We start from the raw sequence: 17,444 nt of genomic DNA on the forward strand, positions 1-17,444 counted from the left end.
TTCAAGTTATAAAACAAACTTCTCTGTTAAGATTCCCAACTCTCTGAGTACCTTCTGATCACCTTTTTCCTGGGTAGCTTCCTTCCAGGGAAGGAATGTGCTGGTCAGGCTTACATGTGTGTCAGGCCCACTGACCATCTGGTCTTATGCACAGGCCTCTGTGAGTCTGTGGGCCTAAGTCAGCCTCCCTGAGATGACTTCTGGATGGGATCGAGTTTTCGGGCCACTGAAGATGAAGCCACGGGTCAGGGTCACAGTGCACTTACCCAACGGAGACCTATGAACCTGGCTGGTCCGCCACACTGCACAACTTTGTCCAACTTCAACTTGCACCCACGGCACTAATGAGCAGAATCCAGGGTGGGTCCGGGTCTATTAACTTCTCAATTCACTAGTTCCTTCATGTCATCCCAGACTCTATATTCTGAGTATTTCTCTTCTCGTTTTAATCAACATTGTATAATAATAATAAAAGCTTCCGTTTACTGAAACTTCTGTGTGCTCAACAGCCCCACAGAGAAGGCATTGCTGTCCCATTCTACAGAAGGGACAACTGGGGATCAAAAGAGCTGAGAAAGCTGGGATTCAAACCCATGTCTACCTCTAAAGCTTGTGCTTGTTATTATATTTAAAATTAAGCTGTGTGTGGAAAGTAGGGTGACTTCTCAGAAGAAGAGTATAGCATCCTCAGCATGTTTTCCAAGAGTTGCCTCACTCCAAAAGTGGACATGATGACTCTTACTTATTGAGCTCAAAAAATAAGAATCTGCCTTGATTGGAGAAGGCAGCTGGCAGTTGTGCCTCACTGGAGGAGTAGGAGAATTCTAGTGGTGCCCTGGGGTATCCCAGAGGATTCTGGCCACCATCTTTGACCCTGACACAGGAAAAAGACAACCTGGATGCTAAGCAAAGCAAAAGACAGAGAATGTGGAAGCCTAGGTGGGCACGTGATGAGCTGTTCTGTCCTCCATAGCATGGGAGTCCCAAGGGAGGAGATCAGTGGCTGTGCTCCAGGCTTGGGATTGGGTCCCCTGAGAATACCTCAGACAATGGTGACATCTCTCCCCTGCACCTTCCTGAACCTGTATCAAAGGGTGGTTTGATTTTTGGCCTGGTAACCTTAGTTAATATTTCATATTTGACTTAGTTACGTTTCCCACAGATTTCTAACTCCTAAAAACCAGATACATACTTGATTTCTGAGTAATGTGTGAGGTAGTCAACAACTTAGGTAATGTACTTGAAAGTCACACATGTGACAGTCTGTGCAGAGTCAAGGATGGATAAACATGTGGGTGTCCCAGGCAGGTCACAATTTGGAGCTCCCTTAAATCAAGGTTTTCTATTTACTTGCTCAACATTTCTTTGATACGAGCTAAGAGAAAATAATTTCTCTAATGTTCAAAATAAGAAATTTGTTCTCGTATGTTCAAAATAAGGAACTTATACTATGCTCTGAATATGACCTAATATTTACTTATTTGGGATTATTTTCATTTAACTTTTTAAAAGAAAACACCAATAGCTAGACAATATTAGTCAACCCAACCTAACTAAACATGAATATAGCCGTAAAGTCTTTCAAATTATGTTTAGGATTTTTTTTTCCTCTCTGGCCAACCCGTTCTCACATTCCTGCATTTTGTTTCTGTTTTTTTGATTTTTTTGGCCATGCTGCGCGGCTTGCAGGATCTCAGTTCCCCGACCAGGGACTGAACCCGGGCCACAGCAGTGAAAGCCGGGAATCCTAACCAGTAGGGCACCAGGGAACTCCCTGCAATTGGTTTTCTTACTAGCTTTTTAAAAAAAAATTTTTTTTTTTTTTTGGCGGTACGCGGGCCTCTCACTGTTGTGGCCTCTCCCGTTGCGGAGCTCAGGCTCCGGAAGCGCTGGCTCAGCGGCCATGGCTCACCGGCCCAGCCGCTCCGCGGCATGTGGGTTCTTCCCGGAACGGAGCACGAACCCGTGTCCTCTGCATCGGCAGGCGGACTCTCAACCACTGCGCCACCGGGGAGGCCCTTAAAATTTTTTATATATATTTTCTTGGGAGTCATATTAAAATATTTTATCTTTAGATAATGTAATAAAATATAGTGCACCAAACAGCACTATACTGTGATTGTTCAGTTACTGAATTTTAGCTGGAGACAGCGGGATTTCAGGAGACTGTCACCTGACTGATCTCAGGGTTGGTGGTGTTGCCTGTAATTATGTTGCAAAAATATCATCAGGGATAGGCTGGTGCCTGGGAGGCTTGTTTTTAAATGTCCACTGGAAGATGTTGTCTATTTCTGTAGACAATTATCATTTTACAGCAATACAAGGTGTCTCAAGGGCAAAACAGATAACAGGCACCATATTTTTGACCATTTCAGTACGTTTTAATGTTCTCTACACAGGGACACCTTGGACACCTCTTTCCTCTGGCTCCAGGCATGGTGGGAAGGCACTGGGCTGAGAGAATCCTGGGTGTGAATCTACGACCTTGGGCAAGACACTTTAACCCCTCTGGGCCTCAGTTTCTAGCTTGTAAAATGGTGATAATATCTTTTTTGCAAAGTTTTGAGAGATAATATTGAAGTTGTAAATGAGGCTATTATTTAAAAGTATATCATAGAGTATAACATACTATATATTAAATATTATACAAATAATAATTAACAAGCAATTATCCTCTTTCCACTAACCCTTAATGGCCTTACTAACATATTACTGCTTTGAAGAGTTAGTCCCAGAGTCCAGGCCCGTTATAAAAGGCTGATTTCTTAAATGTTTTCACTAGAAAAAAAAGGGTAATTATATGACGTGATAGATGTGTTACTTAACTCAATGGGGGGAATCCTTTCACAATGTACTCATATATTGAATCACATTATATACTTTAAATATATAACAACTTTGTCAATTATATCGCAAAGCTGAAAAAAAAAAGGGCTGATCACCAAGCTGGGTAATGCTCAGCACTGTGTGCTATATATCCTTGTCAAGGATCCTTGGGGGAACGTGTCCTGCTCGGGCAGTGGTTCCCAGCAGAGACTTTGGAGTCAGACAGATCAGGGTGGGACTGCACTGTGACTCTGCCCTTCCCTATCTGCCATCTCAGAAAAACTGCTTTGTCACAAACGTGTACGTGTCTCAGAGGGCTGTGTTATCACCCCCTGCCCTCCAAACTCCAGTCTTGCGAACCATTTGTAGTTCCCCAAAGCACCAGGCTCACTTCTCTGCTTAGCTTACTGTTTCCTCTCCAGGATGGTTCTCTCCTCCTACATGCTGCTCCTATTCTTGTCGGCTTCCTCTAAGACTTCCCTGCCCCTCAAGACTTGGTTAGGTGTCCTTTCCGTCTGCCTGCTCCCCAGCCACCCTCGGTTTACCCCTACGGTAATAGTATTGACATTGCCTAGTCATTGGCCCACCTCCCCCTCACTTCAGAGTTGACTAGTATGTTGGGGTTTAGCGTATGCCAGGCACAGTGTCTAGTCCTTTACGTCAATTATCTTACTGAAGTTGCTTAAGGACCCTAGGAAATATGACCACAGATGAGGAAACTGAAGCTCAGAGAGAGTAAATGGTTTGCTCAAGGTCACACAGATCAACGCAGAAGATCTGGGATTTGAATTCATGCCTGGCTCTAAACCCTTTGCAGTCGATTGTAAATTTCTAAGAGTTTACAGGGTTGAGCACAGTGAAAGCACATGCAAGTACTCAGCAAAGAATGGCTAGTATTATTTGACCCAAGCAGATTATAAACCTCTGGCGGGAAGGAATCTTAACCCATAGGTGCTTGCACCCTTTGCACAGTACCCCAACCGAGGCTGAGTCAGTGTGTGGAGAGCAAGGACAGAGTAAGGCTTCTGGAATATGTCCCAGAGCAGCACTGACTGCTTCTCAATAAATGGCTGATGTTTTCTACCATGCATCTCTGTATTTAAGAAATATTTCATTTCTTGTAGCACTCTGGCCGCTTTCCACTTCTGTGCGAGGAGGGGGTGGGACTACAGAGGGGGCCCAAAGCAACAGTGGAAGCTGCTTTTTGATGAGACACACAGGAACCACCAGCCACCTAAATAAACGTCCTCTTTATTTTACCAAATATAATTTATCAGTTACGTTGACATTTGTCAATTCAGTTATAGTCACTATAAATAATTGTCGTAGGACACAGTTCTGTAACTTTTTAAGGATAGACGAGTAAACCAATGTTGCTCCTCACAGCCGGGCCACAAGTCCATGCAGTTTGTGCCATCAGGGGAAAAGAAATGGATCTTCCATGAGTCATGAAGTCCATTTTCTTTCCCTCTCACCCCGCAGTCCTCCCTCTGCTCACACACTCAGGGGTTGGGGCACGCCTACCTTCTTGCTTTTGTGGCAAAGGACACTCCGGAATCCCCCAGGGCAGCCTGGCTGAACTCCAGAGATGAGGAAGCGGTGAGTGACTGGGGCAGGGGTAACTGTACACCACAGGGGCACAGCCTCAGGGGCGGAAGAGTTGGTTTTGGTGCCTGTATAAGAGTCTGTGCAAATGGGTCTGGAGGTGGAAGACAAGACGAAAGGCCTGAGGAAGAGCAGGAACAAGGCCAGGCTGGTATTAATAAACTCTGCTGGACACAACCCCAGCTAGATAACCTCTACGATTCCCATTCTAAGGTTCTAGGCTCTGGAAGGTGGCCTGGGAGGAAATGGAGGGAGAGGAAAGTCTCTGGAAGAAAAGGGCAAGTTCCTGGGATGAGGCATGGTAGTGGTAAAAGTCAGGGTCACTGCCTAGTCTTCCCCTGGAGATGGGCCCTTTTGGCTACAGAGCGGAGGGCTTAAGGGAAAGCTGTGGGCAGACAGGCTAGAAAAAACCTGCATCCAAATGCCCAGATTTGTACACGTGAGTGTGGACAACAGAATCCTGATCTGTTCACGGTAACGTGTGGGGAAGGTGCAGAGACTCGTGTTCTCCCAGTCTTGTGCTGGGCAGAGAAAAGTGGAAGCAGTCGGTTGATATCTAGCCTTCTAGTTCTGAATCCTCTTTTGGGTGGCTGGTGAGGAGATGGGGGGAAGGGAGGGTGAGGAAGGGGAGTTTAGGGAAATCAGCAGTGGCTGAGCAATGGGGCTAGGGGCTCTAGCCGTGGTCACTGTTGTGCGCAAGTGGGATCCGAGTGGGATCTAGAGGCGGAACCTGGCTCGGTGACAAAGATGGAAATACAGCGAGGAAACTTTCTCTGCCAGATTGAAAAGGGCACATGGCCTTTATATCTAGGAACGAGGCGAGGTTAGAGCTGTGTTTCCCTTACTGCTGGCTAGTCAGTGCCTGTGCAAACAGGACCTAACACGTAGTAGGCACTCAATAGATAGCGCTCAACAAATGTTTCAGACCGTGCCTGCAGAAGAGCCGCTCTTGGGGAGGCTGTGTATTTGCTGAATGAATGAATGAATGAATGAGTGAATGAATGATGAATGTGGGCAGAAGCCAAGAGAGAGGAAAACTGACCTTCATGGCATGAAAGAATGAGCGATTTCAGGAAGTGACAGGGTCTAAGGTGACCACGTGATTATGTCTTCAGGAGAATCAGCAGCAGTGAAACAACCCTGCTTGCCCTCAACCTCCCAACCATTTTTCACATACCCATTCTCCGTCCCTAATCTTGGAACCCAACTCGGCAAGCGCTGGGAAAGGTCGTGCTTAGAAGCAATTAGAGATAAAGGTTGAACAGAGATCATCAGTTCTCTGGGCCCAGGTTGGATGTAGATCTTGGCAAACTATGGGTAGATGTGGGTCAACAGGGAGACCAGGCCACTGCTCATATCTTCCTGGATGAGGCAATCAATTGGAAAAAAGATCAAAGGGAGGGGCTGGTGGTATTTATCAGGCAATTGGGTAAGGAGCATGTACACAATTTAAGGAGTTCACCTCATTCTTTTTGAGAGCAGGGTAGAGAATAGGGCTAGGATTATTTGGGGCCAGGAGCAGCTGTCTCCTGCTTAGTGCTTTGAAGTTGGTCCATTTCTAGAAAAAGTATGTGTGTGTGGGAGGGGAAGGGAGAGTGACATTTATCCCTCTGTTCAACCGAAAAGAAAAAAAGAAAACAAAGACAAACCCCCAAAACCAGAGCCCACTCACAGAGGCTGAGTTTGCTAAAGCTAAACCAAATGTCCCCAGATCCCAGATGGAAACCCCTGCCCCAATCCACTTCACCTGGAGGCACCCACCATGAAATTGCACTTGGTGATTGTCTCAAAAATCTACTTGTACTATTCATCTCAGTCCATCTGTCCTGCCTGAATTCTTGCTCTACAAACTTGGCTCAATGTATAAAAATTCCCATTGAAAATAATGAGAATTCGGTATCAAAGTGAAGTCCTAGAAAGAGGTGGGAGTGTCGAGTGGGGTGGGGTGGGGGAAGAGAAACCAGAAAAAAATTTCACACAGAAAGTGCAGAGAGGTGGAGAGAAGGCCGAGTGACCAGGCTTAGTCCCCGACATCCGTGTCTCGGTCCCCAATGAGCCAGAGGACATGGAAGCTGAGTGCTAGGAGCCCAGTGCCAAGCAGGTCCCCCAGGGCTGTCAAGTACGGGATGGAGAAGTTGTCCGGGTCCAGGCCCCGGCCCCACATCCAGTGCACCATCCAGTCTGCGATGTACAGGAGAATCAGCACCTGCAGAAACAGAGGGCCCAGCCTGCAGCCATCCCCTCTCTCCAGGGGGAGACAGAGGCCACGCCATCAACCCATTCATTGCATCACAAGGCTTGACTATCCACAGTCCTTAAGCTGGGACAGCTCGTCTCTCTGCCCCAGCAACCCCTCTATGTTCCTTCACCCCACAGTGACCACCTTGAACAGATGACAGGAGTAATTCGAGTTCTTTGGGAAGGAAGATGTCCCTACTCCCTGGAGTTTCCCACGTCAGCATTACATTCTGCTCCCAAATTTACCAAACAAGAGGCTTCCTAATCGACATCCTACTGGTTGCAGGAATTCAGACCTCTTGCCTCTAATTCTGGGTCATACTATCCTCAGGTCACTCCAATTCTTGCCATGTTGGCCTCTTTGGGAGCCCGGCAGGGGGCTGGGGGTTGGAGTTTGCTTTTCATACAGGGATTTGTCCTCAGAGCAGAGTGGAATAAGGACGGCGTTTGAGGCTGCTGCCGGCACAGCTGTCTGAGTAACAGTTGATTATCCCAAGCTGCCTTCCTCCTGACCCTTCCCATTCTGCTGTTGTGGGCTCAGAGAATGCAAGTTTATTTTAACATTGGTCCTAGAGCAAAACAGAATTAAGAATAAGTCGGCTAAATACAAAGCAGACAGTGCATACCAATTCAAAAGACGTTTTGGATTATCTGGCTGCTTTGATTTATCTGTGCCCTTGCTTTTCTTCCATTACTACAGAAAATTAAGAATGATCTAGATTAGAACCTTGCTAGTGGGCCCAGGACCAGTAGCATCAACAACAGCTGGGAGCTTCTGAAAAATGCAGACTCTCAGGCCTCACGCTGGATCTCCTAAATAGGAATCTGCATTTTAACAAGATTCACACGCACTTTTAAGTTGGTGATGAACTCGGTCTAAAATATTCTGGTGGAGTGGGCTGGCCTGCATCTTTGATATAGTCTGCATGATTCCTGACATTTGGGGATCCCCAAATGACTGCATCTGTGTGAGAATGAAACGGTTTCTAACGGTAAAGCTCCAACACAGTCATTTGGGAGGTTTTACTCCTGACTGTACTTTGTAAATACTGTGGTATGCAAATTCTGCCCTGAGGGGCTCAGATGCCGGAACCAGGGCCACTGGGGGATCCAGAAGCCAGAAGTGATACCTATTTCTAGGCAAACCTGGTTGCTCTCCTGTCTTCTCTCCAAGGAAGCCAGAGGTTACAGTTCCAGCACCTTCACGTTCTACCTTGCCCCACACACGGCTGCTTTAGACTCTTGTGGCCCTGGCCCCAGCCCTGGGTGAGGGCCAGCCCCCCATAACTTCACACCCTGGCCAGCAGCTGCAGAAGCATCCCAAATAAAGAGCGTGGCCAGAAGGACTTCGGGACGTGTCCCACGAAGGGAATGGCAGCAGCTGTCCCCACATTCCAGCCTCCCGAGCAGGCCCTGGGACACATGGCTGGGAGGGGGCAGTGAGGGGATCAGGAAGAACCTTTAGAGGGGATCAAGTGCCATGCTGTGGCCCTGCACAGGCTAGAGAAGACAGCAGAGGTGAGAGTGTCCCCCAGCGTGTTCACAATGGGGAATGAAGCCAGGCCCATCCTTCCCGACGTTGCCAAGGGCTACCCTCCAGCCACAGACCCTCAGCACACACACGCCTTCCCTTTTCCCACCGAGTGTGCTTCACCCCAACTCACAATGGAACGTGGCAACTTGGGTAACTGCTACGGGGAAACTGCATGTGGTTGGCCCAGCCCTTGCTAGGATGTCCTAACACACAACATTTCTAAAGTTGGGGATGAGGGGTTGGAGTTATGGATAAGGGCTTACCAATAGGGGACTGGTTAAACGAAACTATGGCACCTCTACACAACAGGAGAAAATGCAGCCATAAAAATCAGGGTGTTCTGCTCTTCACATATGGGTGTGGAATGATCTCTAAGATAACTTAAGTGAAAAAATTAGGGTGTGGACAGCATGTATAGTGTGCTACATGTGTGTTTAAAAAAAAGGAGGAAAATAAGAAAAATATGTATGTTTGCTTGCATAAATATAGAATAAACTTGAAGGATACATAAGAAACAGATATAGATAAACAACAAGGTCCTACTGTGTAGCATAGGGAACTATATTCAGTATCTTGTAATAAACCATAATGGAAAAGAATATATATATATAAAACTGAGTCACTTTGCTGCACACCAGAAACACAACACTGTAAATCAACTATACTTCAAAAAAAAAAAAAAGAAACAGATAACACCAATGGCCTGTGAGGAACAGAACTGGATGGCTGGAAAAAGCGGAGAAAAGACTTTTCACTGAGGTTTCACTATGAACCTTACACATTTTTTGAACTATGTGACTGTTATTACCTATTCAAAAGGCAAATCTGTAGAAATTGAAAATGTGATACTAAGGGTGAGTTTGGCTATAAAGGGGTTGCATAAGGGAGGCTTGTGGTGATGGAACTGTTCTGTATCTCGACTGTGGCGGTGGTTGCATGAATGTACACGTGATATAATTGCACAGAACCACGCACACACACACACACACACACACACACACACATACACACGAGTGCATGTTAAAACTGGTGCAATCTGAATAGCTTTGTGCATTGTTACCAACATTGATTTCCTGGTTTTGATGTTGTGCTGTAATTATGCAAGACATTACCACTGCAGGGAACTGGGTGATCGGTACATGGGATCTCTCTACATTTTGGGGGGGCAACTTCTTGAGAATATATAATTATTTCAGAACAAAAAGTTGAAAAAAAGGTAATAAAAAGCCAAGGAGAAACCATCCTAGTATTACAGAATGGCAAGGCTGGATGGGATCCAACAGATTACCTAGTGCAGTGGTTTTGACATGTTTTCAAGCCGTGAAACCCTTTATTCAAATGAAATCTCCCAAAGAACCCCAGCATGTGAACAGAACCACACGGAGCTGTGTGGCCAGGCTACTGGGGGTGGCACCTGCCTGAAGTCCACCACCTCTGGTCCACTCCTCTCAATTTACAAATGTATCACTGAGCCTCAGAGAAGTAAAACAACTGAGCAAAAGTCACACAGCATGTGAGTGACTTTGCTGGAACTACAGCCTGTTCTCCTGAGCCCCTGTCCAGTGTTTACTGGCCGCACAGTCACAGAGAAAGAGTTGGAAGACTCTTTCTGGGCCGAGCCTGGACCTGTCCTCCCATCCGAGCAGGGCAGCCCTGGCCCCCGCCCCCATGCCCCTGCCAGTCCGTACCTGGAGCAGCGCAGCTGTCATGTAGAAAATGATGAAGATGAGTGTGAGAGTGGTGTGCCCGCCCTGCATACAGCTGATGGTGTAGAGGAACACCAGGTGTCCTGGGACCACGAGCAGAAAGAGGACCCGGGCCGAGCGAGAATTCACATCTGGAACCAGGGGAGAGATGGTGTGAGGAGAACGGGCTCCAAGAGGCCTTTCAAAGTCAGGAGGTACCACGCTACACTCCAGGGCAGCAGACAGCTGACTATCTCTGTGTCTCCATCCCATGGTCCCCAGCCCCCAGGGTGTCCCAGGAAAGGACAGCCTTCCTGCCTGGGCTCTGCCCTCCAGAACAGCTGGTACATACAGCCCAACAGAGGAGAACCTACATATGCAGGCCCCAGCTGTTTCTGAAGTGATGGAGTGAACCTAGGAGATGGGGACTCTGGCATTACCGGGACTGAAGAAGGTGGTACAAGGGCTGGGGCAGCGGCGAGGGGCTTGCCCAGAGTTCTCCCCTGGCATTCCGTTCATGTGGAGGAAGGTGGAGATGCGGCTGGCCTGCACAGCCACCAGATTGCCCCCAACACCTGTGGAGACAGATAAGACCTGAGACGTGGGGGTGGGGAGTGGGGAGGGCACGACCCATTCATCAGACCCCAGGAAAAGAGTGAGACACTAAGAAGGAAGACAAAGACACCCTTCCTTCCAGGGAGTCTTCCAGGCTCCTCCCATCCCCCATGCTATGGAGATGTGGCAGTCCCACGTACTCCTAACACGGCTGAGAGTGCAGGAAGGGACACAGGTGGATCTGCAGACTCAGGGAGCCTGCCTTCTCCATCAATGCAGAGTGCACACCTGCGGTCAGACATAGCCGAGGGGACAAGGTCCTGCCTGGCTCAGCGCCTCTCCAAAGCTCTGCGTGGACCCAGGCATGCAATGCTCATGCGCTGGTTCCAGTAATCAGTTTCAAGTAGCAGTTCAAGTCGTGAACTATCTGAGCTGGACTCTCTTGCCTGCTAGAACCCTGACTGATACAAAGCCCCCCAAATCCTCTGATCCCGCCCTCTTCTTTCCCCTAGGCAGCTAATGCCAAGACCTCACCATTAATCACAGGTGTGAAGACAGCCATCCCTGCAAAGTTGGGGTCTGAGACAGTCTTGTCCAAGATGAGGCCTCCCACACTACACAGACACAAAGACAAGACACAAAGACCACTGAAGGCTTCTGTTCCGGACCCCGGGATGAGAGGTACATGTCCATCTGGACGTGGGCAGCAAGGTGGCTCCCAGGAGTCCCTTGTCCTTCCAGTCCTCGCCTCCCCTTGCCAGACCAGCTGATGCTCCTGACATACACACTGGCGCAGCACCCCGAGCAAGCTGGGGCAGGCAGCTGTCTCCTTTACCCACCTCCCAAGTTGGCTAGAGGAGCCGCCTGCTGTTCTGCCTGCTCAGTATGATTTCCCCTTCTGGTAACAGTGCTGGGCTTTTCCTCAGGGAACCACCTCTCTCAAACTCAGTCACTGTGGTTCGAGTGACACTGCTCCAATGATGGTGAGGCCCCAGGCCCATCCAATCAGAGCAGCACATCCCTAAGGCCACAGTGATTGGTTCAGGGATAGCCACATGACTGGATGACAGCCAATGACATTCTATAATGGGACTCTGCAGAATTGCTGAGAGAAGGAATCCCTGCTGGAATCAGTAAGCGTAAGGAAGTGCAAACCTGAAGCTGCAGGCCAACACAGAGAAAAGCAGATGAGCTGAGACATGAGAATACTGGGGCCCTAATGATATCATTTATGTCCCTGAATCCAGCTGTGCCTCTTTAGTTCTCGAAGCCAGTGTGTGCTGCTTTCTAATGAAACCCATTTCAGATGGCTTCTGTCACTGGCACCGGAAGGACACGTGACTGATCCACTGTTGAAGGCATTTCTAGGGTCTGTGCCACACTTCCTCTTTCCGGGGCTTAAAAGTGAGTCTGTGGAAGGGAGGGGGGAGGGGGAGGGTGGGCATCAAGGGCCCGAGCCTACCTGCTGATGGCCATGGCAATGATGACAGGCTCCCAGCCTGAGTACAACACCTCCCTTGTGGCTGGGCTCCGTCGAGCCAGCACCACCCAGACAGGCAGCAGGGCCACGAAGAAGGCACACACCAGGGGGTAGATATATTGCCAGACACCTGAGACAGGCAGAGATGGGAGGGAGGTGAGCACTGCGGCTCCCTGCTCCCAGCCTCCCCTTGGCTCAGCCTGCAAATGCCCCAACTGATCAACAGTAACACCACACTAAATGCCAGTAAATGTATTACCTCATTCGATGCTCACTGTAAACCCGGGAGGTAGATGGGGCCAGCCTTTTCCATTTGCAGATAAGGAAACCAAGGTGAAACCTCCTCAGACATTGAACTTATTAGGGGCACAGACCAGATCCTAGGTTTCTTGCTTAGATTCCCCAGAAATCCCTATGTCCCCTCTTCTTCATTTTGCAAGCAGATTCCAGCCTTTAGTTCCTTTGCTTTGCCCTTTCCCCCTTACCCCTCCAACATAAGTAAGAATATACAGCACCAAGCATATTTCTCAAATACTCTCACCCCTGCTCCTGCTGCCTGCATGAATTTGAGATAAGTACTTAGCCTCATCTCTCTAAGGCAGGGAGTTATTCCAAACTGTGTTCCAACCAAACAGTTAAGAACATAGAAGAAATCCTTACACATGTGCAAGCCCACTACCATCTCTCCCAATCCCACCCAGGAGTCCACCCTGGTCACACCCTGGATTGCCTCAGCCTCACCTTGCTCCAGGTAGAGTCCCCAGCTGATGCCTGAGAGCAGTGCCAAGGTGATGAGGTCTCCCAGGCTGGCAGCAATGGGTGTGGCCACATTGTCTGGGTTGATTCCAATCTTGCGAGAGCCAATGATGACTCCAATCATGATCATGCCTGGGGAGGAAGGAGAGGGGCCAGGCAGGGTAAGAAGAGATAATGGGGTATCAGCCAACAAAAAGAGAGATTGGAGGTTTAGTTGACACCCCTGGGGCAGCCCTTCCTACGCCCCTGCCCCTCCCTTCCCTTCCTTACCCAGTACCAGGGAGGCAATGAAGGCCGTGGCCACGCTGCTGGCACAGAGCAGGAAGGCATGTGGGATACTGAAGTGGCCGTCAGGGATCCAGCCAAAGACGACGGCTGCGATGGACGCCAGGAAGCCCACCACCGTGGCCTGCACCTGAGGAGGGGAGTGGTAACTCGAAGAGCAGAGCGTGTCTTAGCTGAAGTCACTGAGCACTTAGCCAGACCTCTTCCTGCCCTCAGCAGCCCCAGGAGGCAGGCGGGGCTGGCCTGTCCAGTCCTCCCAGGCTGGAATGATGTCTTTATTTATTTAGTTTCACACCAGACACCAGTACTGGGTAGTGCACCCTGCAGGAACCCAGGACATGTTACTGGCTGAATGAGTGTTCCTCTGGGGATTGGGGGAGGTTCAATAGGGCCTGGGACTCAACGGGGAAGACTCCCAGTTCAGAACCTGTGTGGCCTCATGGGGAGATGGGACAACAGCAGTCAAGGACCTTCAGCACTCCCGAGTCTTCTCCTGAGTCTGATCTGTGGGGACACAAGCCCTCTGCACCACCGGAAGCCAAGAACTGACAGTGGAGATACTGGGGTCTCCCCCCATCTTGGCTGTTTTCCTGGGAAACCTGGTTACCTCCTGGAGTCCCTTTGGGAGAAGCCAGCTCAGCAGGATGCTGGAGCTTTACTCAGGAGCCGGCAGGGGCTGACTTAAGCCTTTCAAATTCCTGACCAGGGAGGAAGCTTAGCCCCACTGTCTCTGGTCCCTGCTCTCTTACCTGGATGAGGGCCATATTCCCAGTGATCAACCGCCAGAGATCCTTGGGTGTGTCCATGTGCCCGATGTTGGCCTGGGAGAGGGAGGACAAGGGTCTGGAAAGGCTTTCCAGGCTGGAAAAGGCCTGCAGCTCCATCCATTAGGACCTTGCCTGGATCAGCAGGCAGTGCATGTGACCTAAGACTCTGGGACCAGGACATGACCCCCAGGGAAAGTGAAGCAGGGTCGAGGGGCTGGGGTGAGAGGGAAGGAGCAAAAGAGCCTTGAGCTCCTGCCTCTGGCTGGGGTTGGGGAGGGGGCTCCCAAGGCAGCCTCCTCTTCTCCCCTCCTCTCAGGACAGCCACTGAGCAGAGGCCGATTCCATGCTCTGCCCTGCTCATCTGGGCAGCTCATTCCCACGTGGGTTAAAATGACCTGATCCTTCCCTGGCTCTGAAGCCAGCTTGCCATCTTAGGGGAGAAAGGTCAGCTGCTGGTGCAGGATGGAGGCCACGAGTGTTTGGGAAGGAGTGAGGCGGCATGGGAATAGGCCAGGAGGGCAAGTTGGGGAGGGCTAGGCTGGCTGCCACTTCTCTCTGCTGCCTTCTCCAGGCTCACGGCCATGCAGGGACACCCCTGTCACTTGGCTCCCCTGTGGCCTCCTGAGCTGTACTGCTTCCTGCCTCCCACCCCATGGGGCCTGTATCTGGTTCAGTCTCCGAACCATAACAGCCGATCTAAGAGTTTGGGGAGGTGGGAGTGATGAGCAGCCCCTCTTCATCTATTCCCTTACAGAAGAGCAGCCTGCCATGGGGGAAAGGGAATGGGATTGGAGGGGGGCTGGGAAGGCCTGGCTCTGCTCCTGCCCAGCTGCAGAGTAGGGCTGGAGATCAGAGGAGGCCCCCATCTGTGAAGGTGGAGGGACCAGCATGATGCTCGCCTGTCAAAGCTGCACAAACAGTCACGAGGTGGGTTGCGAAGCAGGGGGTGGGGCAGGAGGCCAAGGATGGCTGGGACATCCAGAAACTGAGCCTGGGAACCACTCTGGGCAGGGAGCTCCTGCCCAGGAGCAGGACAACCAGCCTGGGGTCTCCCTACTCCTTTCCACCCCAGACCCACACTGCAGACCTGGACAGTTGAGAAAGGCCTGTGGTGGTCTCCTAGTCAGGCTCTGTGCTGCCCCCGAGTCCTCTGTGTGCCCCATTTCTCCCAGCCAGGACACTCACTGCGGTGGAAAGCCTTGATGCCAGGGTCATTTCCAGGTTCCCCTTAAGCCCCAGCAGTGCAGGCACCAGGATGAAGACCTCTGTCACTTTCTGGAAGACTTCCCAGTGCTGCAAGGTGAAAACAGAACCCAGGCATTTCAGGGCCCCAAAGGGCTGGCATCGAGGTTGAACGTGAAACTGAGTCCTCCTAAAAGTGAGTTCCTGTTCCAAGGTGATGATTAATGTCTTTATCCAAAACTTTAATCCCTTTCTTGTCCCTTCTGACCTCAATCCTGTGCTAACTGAACACCAATCAGCCAGAGTCAGATGACTAAGATTGCTGAGGTCAATCATAACATCATTAACGTACAGACTTAGGCTGTTTCTCTAGGTCAAAATGAGCTAACAGACCCTTGGGTCATGGACCACCAGACCATAGACTCTTAAACAGTAGGCATCCTGAGTCCCAAAAGTACAATTAAGAAATGTCACAAGATGATGATTAACCCCAGCTTCTTTGTTCTTTCCCTTTAAATCCCCCTCACTCAGAGACCAAGTGGGAGTGGATCTGAGGCTTGTCTCCCACTCCCTTGCTTGGTGCCCTGCAGTAAGCCCTTACTTTGCTGCAAACCTGCTGTCAGAGTTTGGCTTTCTGTGCTGTGGGCACACGAGCCCTTGTTCGGTTACAACTGGATAGTCTGGGGGCAGGGGCTTGAGGAGAAAATGGAATCAGCAGGGAGTGAGCACGTCAGACGCCTTTCCTCCAGGAACCCTGGAAGCAAACCAAGTCCATGGTACTCCAAACAACAAAGCCCCCGCTCCTGCCACCCAGAACAGGGGAGACGTAGAGGGTCCCTTCCAGTCAGGAGGCCCTAGCCCGTCTCTGCTTCTTCTGCCTGCTTTGTGGAGCTGGGGGAGAAGACGGCAGGGACCCACACAGCTGAGTCACCCCGGGCTGGCTTACACCCCAGAACTCCTTTGCGATCTCCCTTCAAATTGTCTTCAGTCTGGTTTCTCTGTGGCCTCAGCCTTGAGCGGTGTTGTCTCAGCTGTTGAGCACTGGGCTCCATGGGGCTGGGGTTGAGGAGATTAGAGAGTTTGTTTGGTTTCTATCTATCTCCAAGGGCTTTGTGCCTCAGCCACAGCAGCTCTCCTTTAGAACAGGCTCTGAATTAAGACTGTGGCCCCCAAACCTCAGAGTGTTGGTCTGTGAGAGGGTTTTCATTCCTCCTCTGCATTCTCTCACCCTACAGACCTGCCCCAATCTCTCAGTTAGGAAAGGTAAGTGTACGCCTGCAAGGAATAGCACTGGACTGGGAGTCAGGAGACAGGGATTCCAGCCCTGAGACCATCAGGCCTGGCTCTCCTACCTATTTCTTCAGCTAACATCTTTTAAGTCTGCACCATGTGCCAGCCTAAGGCTCTATGTGCATTTTCTCATTATATCCTATCCACAACCCAGTGAGGTAGGAGCTATTATTATCCCACTTTGTAAATGAGGAAACTGAGGTTCAGAGAGCACTGCACTCCTTAGTGCTAAGAAGGAAAAATGTAGGAGCCTGGATTGGTTATTTGAAAGCTACTTTAGTTGCAGTTGAAACTGAAGACTTGCAAAAAAGGCTGGGACTGTGCTGCCCCAAGGGCAATGCGGATTCCTTTCCCCCCGCCCCCCCCCCCCACCGTGCCTTTATCTGTTTTAAGAATGGAAAGCCTTCAGGTTTGGAGAGGGGAGGGGTCGGGAGGCCAGACAGAGGTATGCAGGCTGATCAGAGCATCAAGGTCAGGAGGCAAAGTGCTCTAATGAGCAAAGGCACTGGACTGAGAGTCGTGGGTCTCCCACAAGAGACCACAAGGATAGGCCTCATGCTGTGTCCCCAACATCCTCCCACAGAGACCAGCCAGGGGTAACTTAGACAAGTCATAAGGGCCTTGAGCTCTTGACTATAAAAGGTACACTTCAGGGACCAGATCAGATGGTCCCTAAAGGCAATTCCAGCACTGACAACTCTATAGTTAATGATGAGCAAGGCTGCAAATCAAACCCACAATGAGATATCACCTTATACTCATTAGGATGGCAACTATTAAAAAACAAAACAAAATAGGAAATAACAAGTGTTGGTGAGGATGTGGAGAAACTGGGACACTTGTGCACTGTCGATGGAATGTAAAATTGTACAACCACTATGGAAAACAATATGGCGGTTCCTTAAAAAATTAAGGAGAGAACTACTATACGATCCAGCGATCTCACGTCTGGTATATACCCAAAATAACTTAAAGCAGGGTCTCGAAGAGATATTTGCACATCCATGTTCATAGCAATATTATTCACAATAGCCAAGAGGTAGAAGCAACCCAAGTGTCCACTGACAGATGAATGAATAAACAAAACATGGTCTATACATACAAGGGAATATTATTCAGCCCTAAAAGGAAGGAAATCCTGTTACATGCAACAACATGGATGAACCTTAAGGACATTATATCGGGCTTCCCTGGTGGTGCAGTGGTTGAGAGTCCGCCTGCCGATGCAGGGGACACGGGTT

General features: G+C 49.7%; 1 protein-coding gene across 1 annotated transcript in view; it reads right to left on the reverse strand.

Moving 5' to 3' along the window:
- Positions 1-4,062: 4,062 nt before the first annotated feature.
- SLC41A1 (solute carrier family 41 member 1) overlaps positions 4,063-17,444 on the reverse strand; it is a 19,495-nt gene continuing 6,113 nt past the window's right edge. Inside the window, exons 2-10 of the mRNA XM_007470693.1 lie at positions 14,917-15,024; positions 13,714-13,785; positions 12,950-13,094; positions 12,665-12,811; positions 11,906-12,053; positions 10,978-11,057; positions 10,329-10,463; positions 9,892-10,040; positions 4,063-6,637 (exon numbers count right to left, since the gene is read on the reverse strand). Coding sequence (XP_007470755.1) covers positions 6,452-6,637; positions 9,892-10,040; positions 10,329-10,463; positions 10,978-11,057; positions 11,906-12,053; positions 12,665-12,811; positions 12,950-13,094; positions 13,714-13,785; positions 14,917-15,024 — 1,170 coding nt within the window. The 3' untranslated portion in view covers positions 4,063-6,451. The remainder of the gene's footprint in view (positions 6,638-9,891; positions 10,041-10,328; positions 10,464-10,977; positions 11,058-11,905; positions 12,054-12,664; positions 12,812-12,949; positions 13,095-13,713; positions 13,786-14,916; positions 15,025-17,444) is intronic.

The sequence above is a fragment of the Lipotes vexillifer genome, unplaced genomic scaffold (assembly GCF_000442215.2).
Source record: "Lipotes vexillifer unplaced genomic scaffold, Lipotes_vexillifer_v1.1 scaffold1122, whole genome shotgun sequence".
Taxonomy (NCBI): Eukaryota; Metazoa; Chordata; class Mammalia; order Artiodactyla; family Lipotidae; genus Lipotes; species Lipotes vexillifer.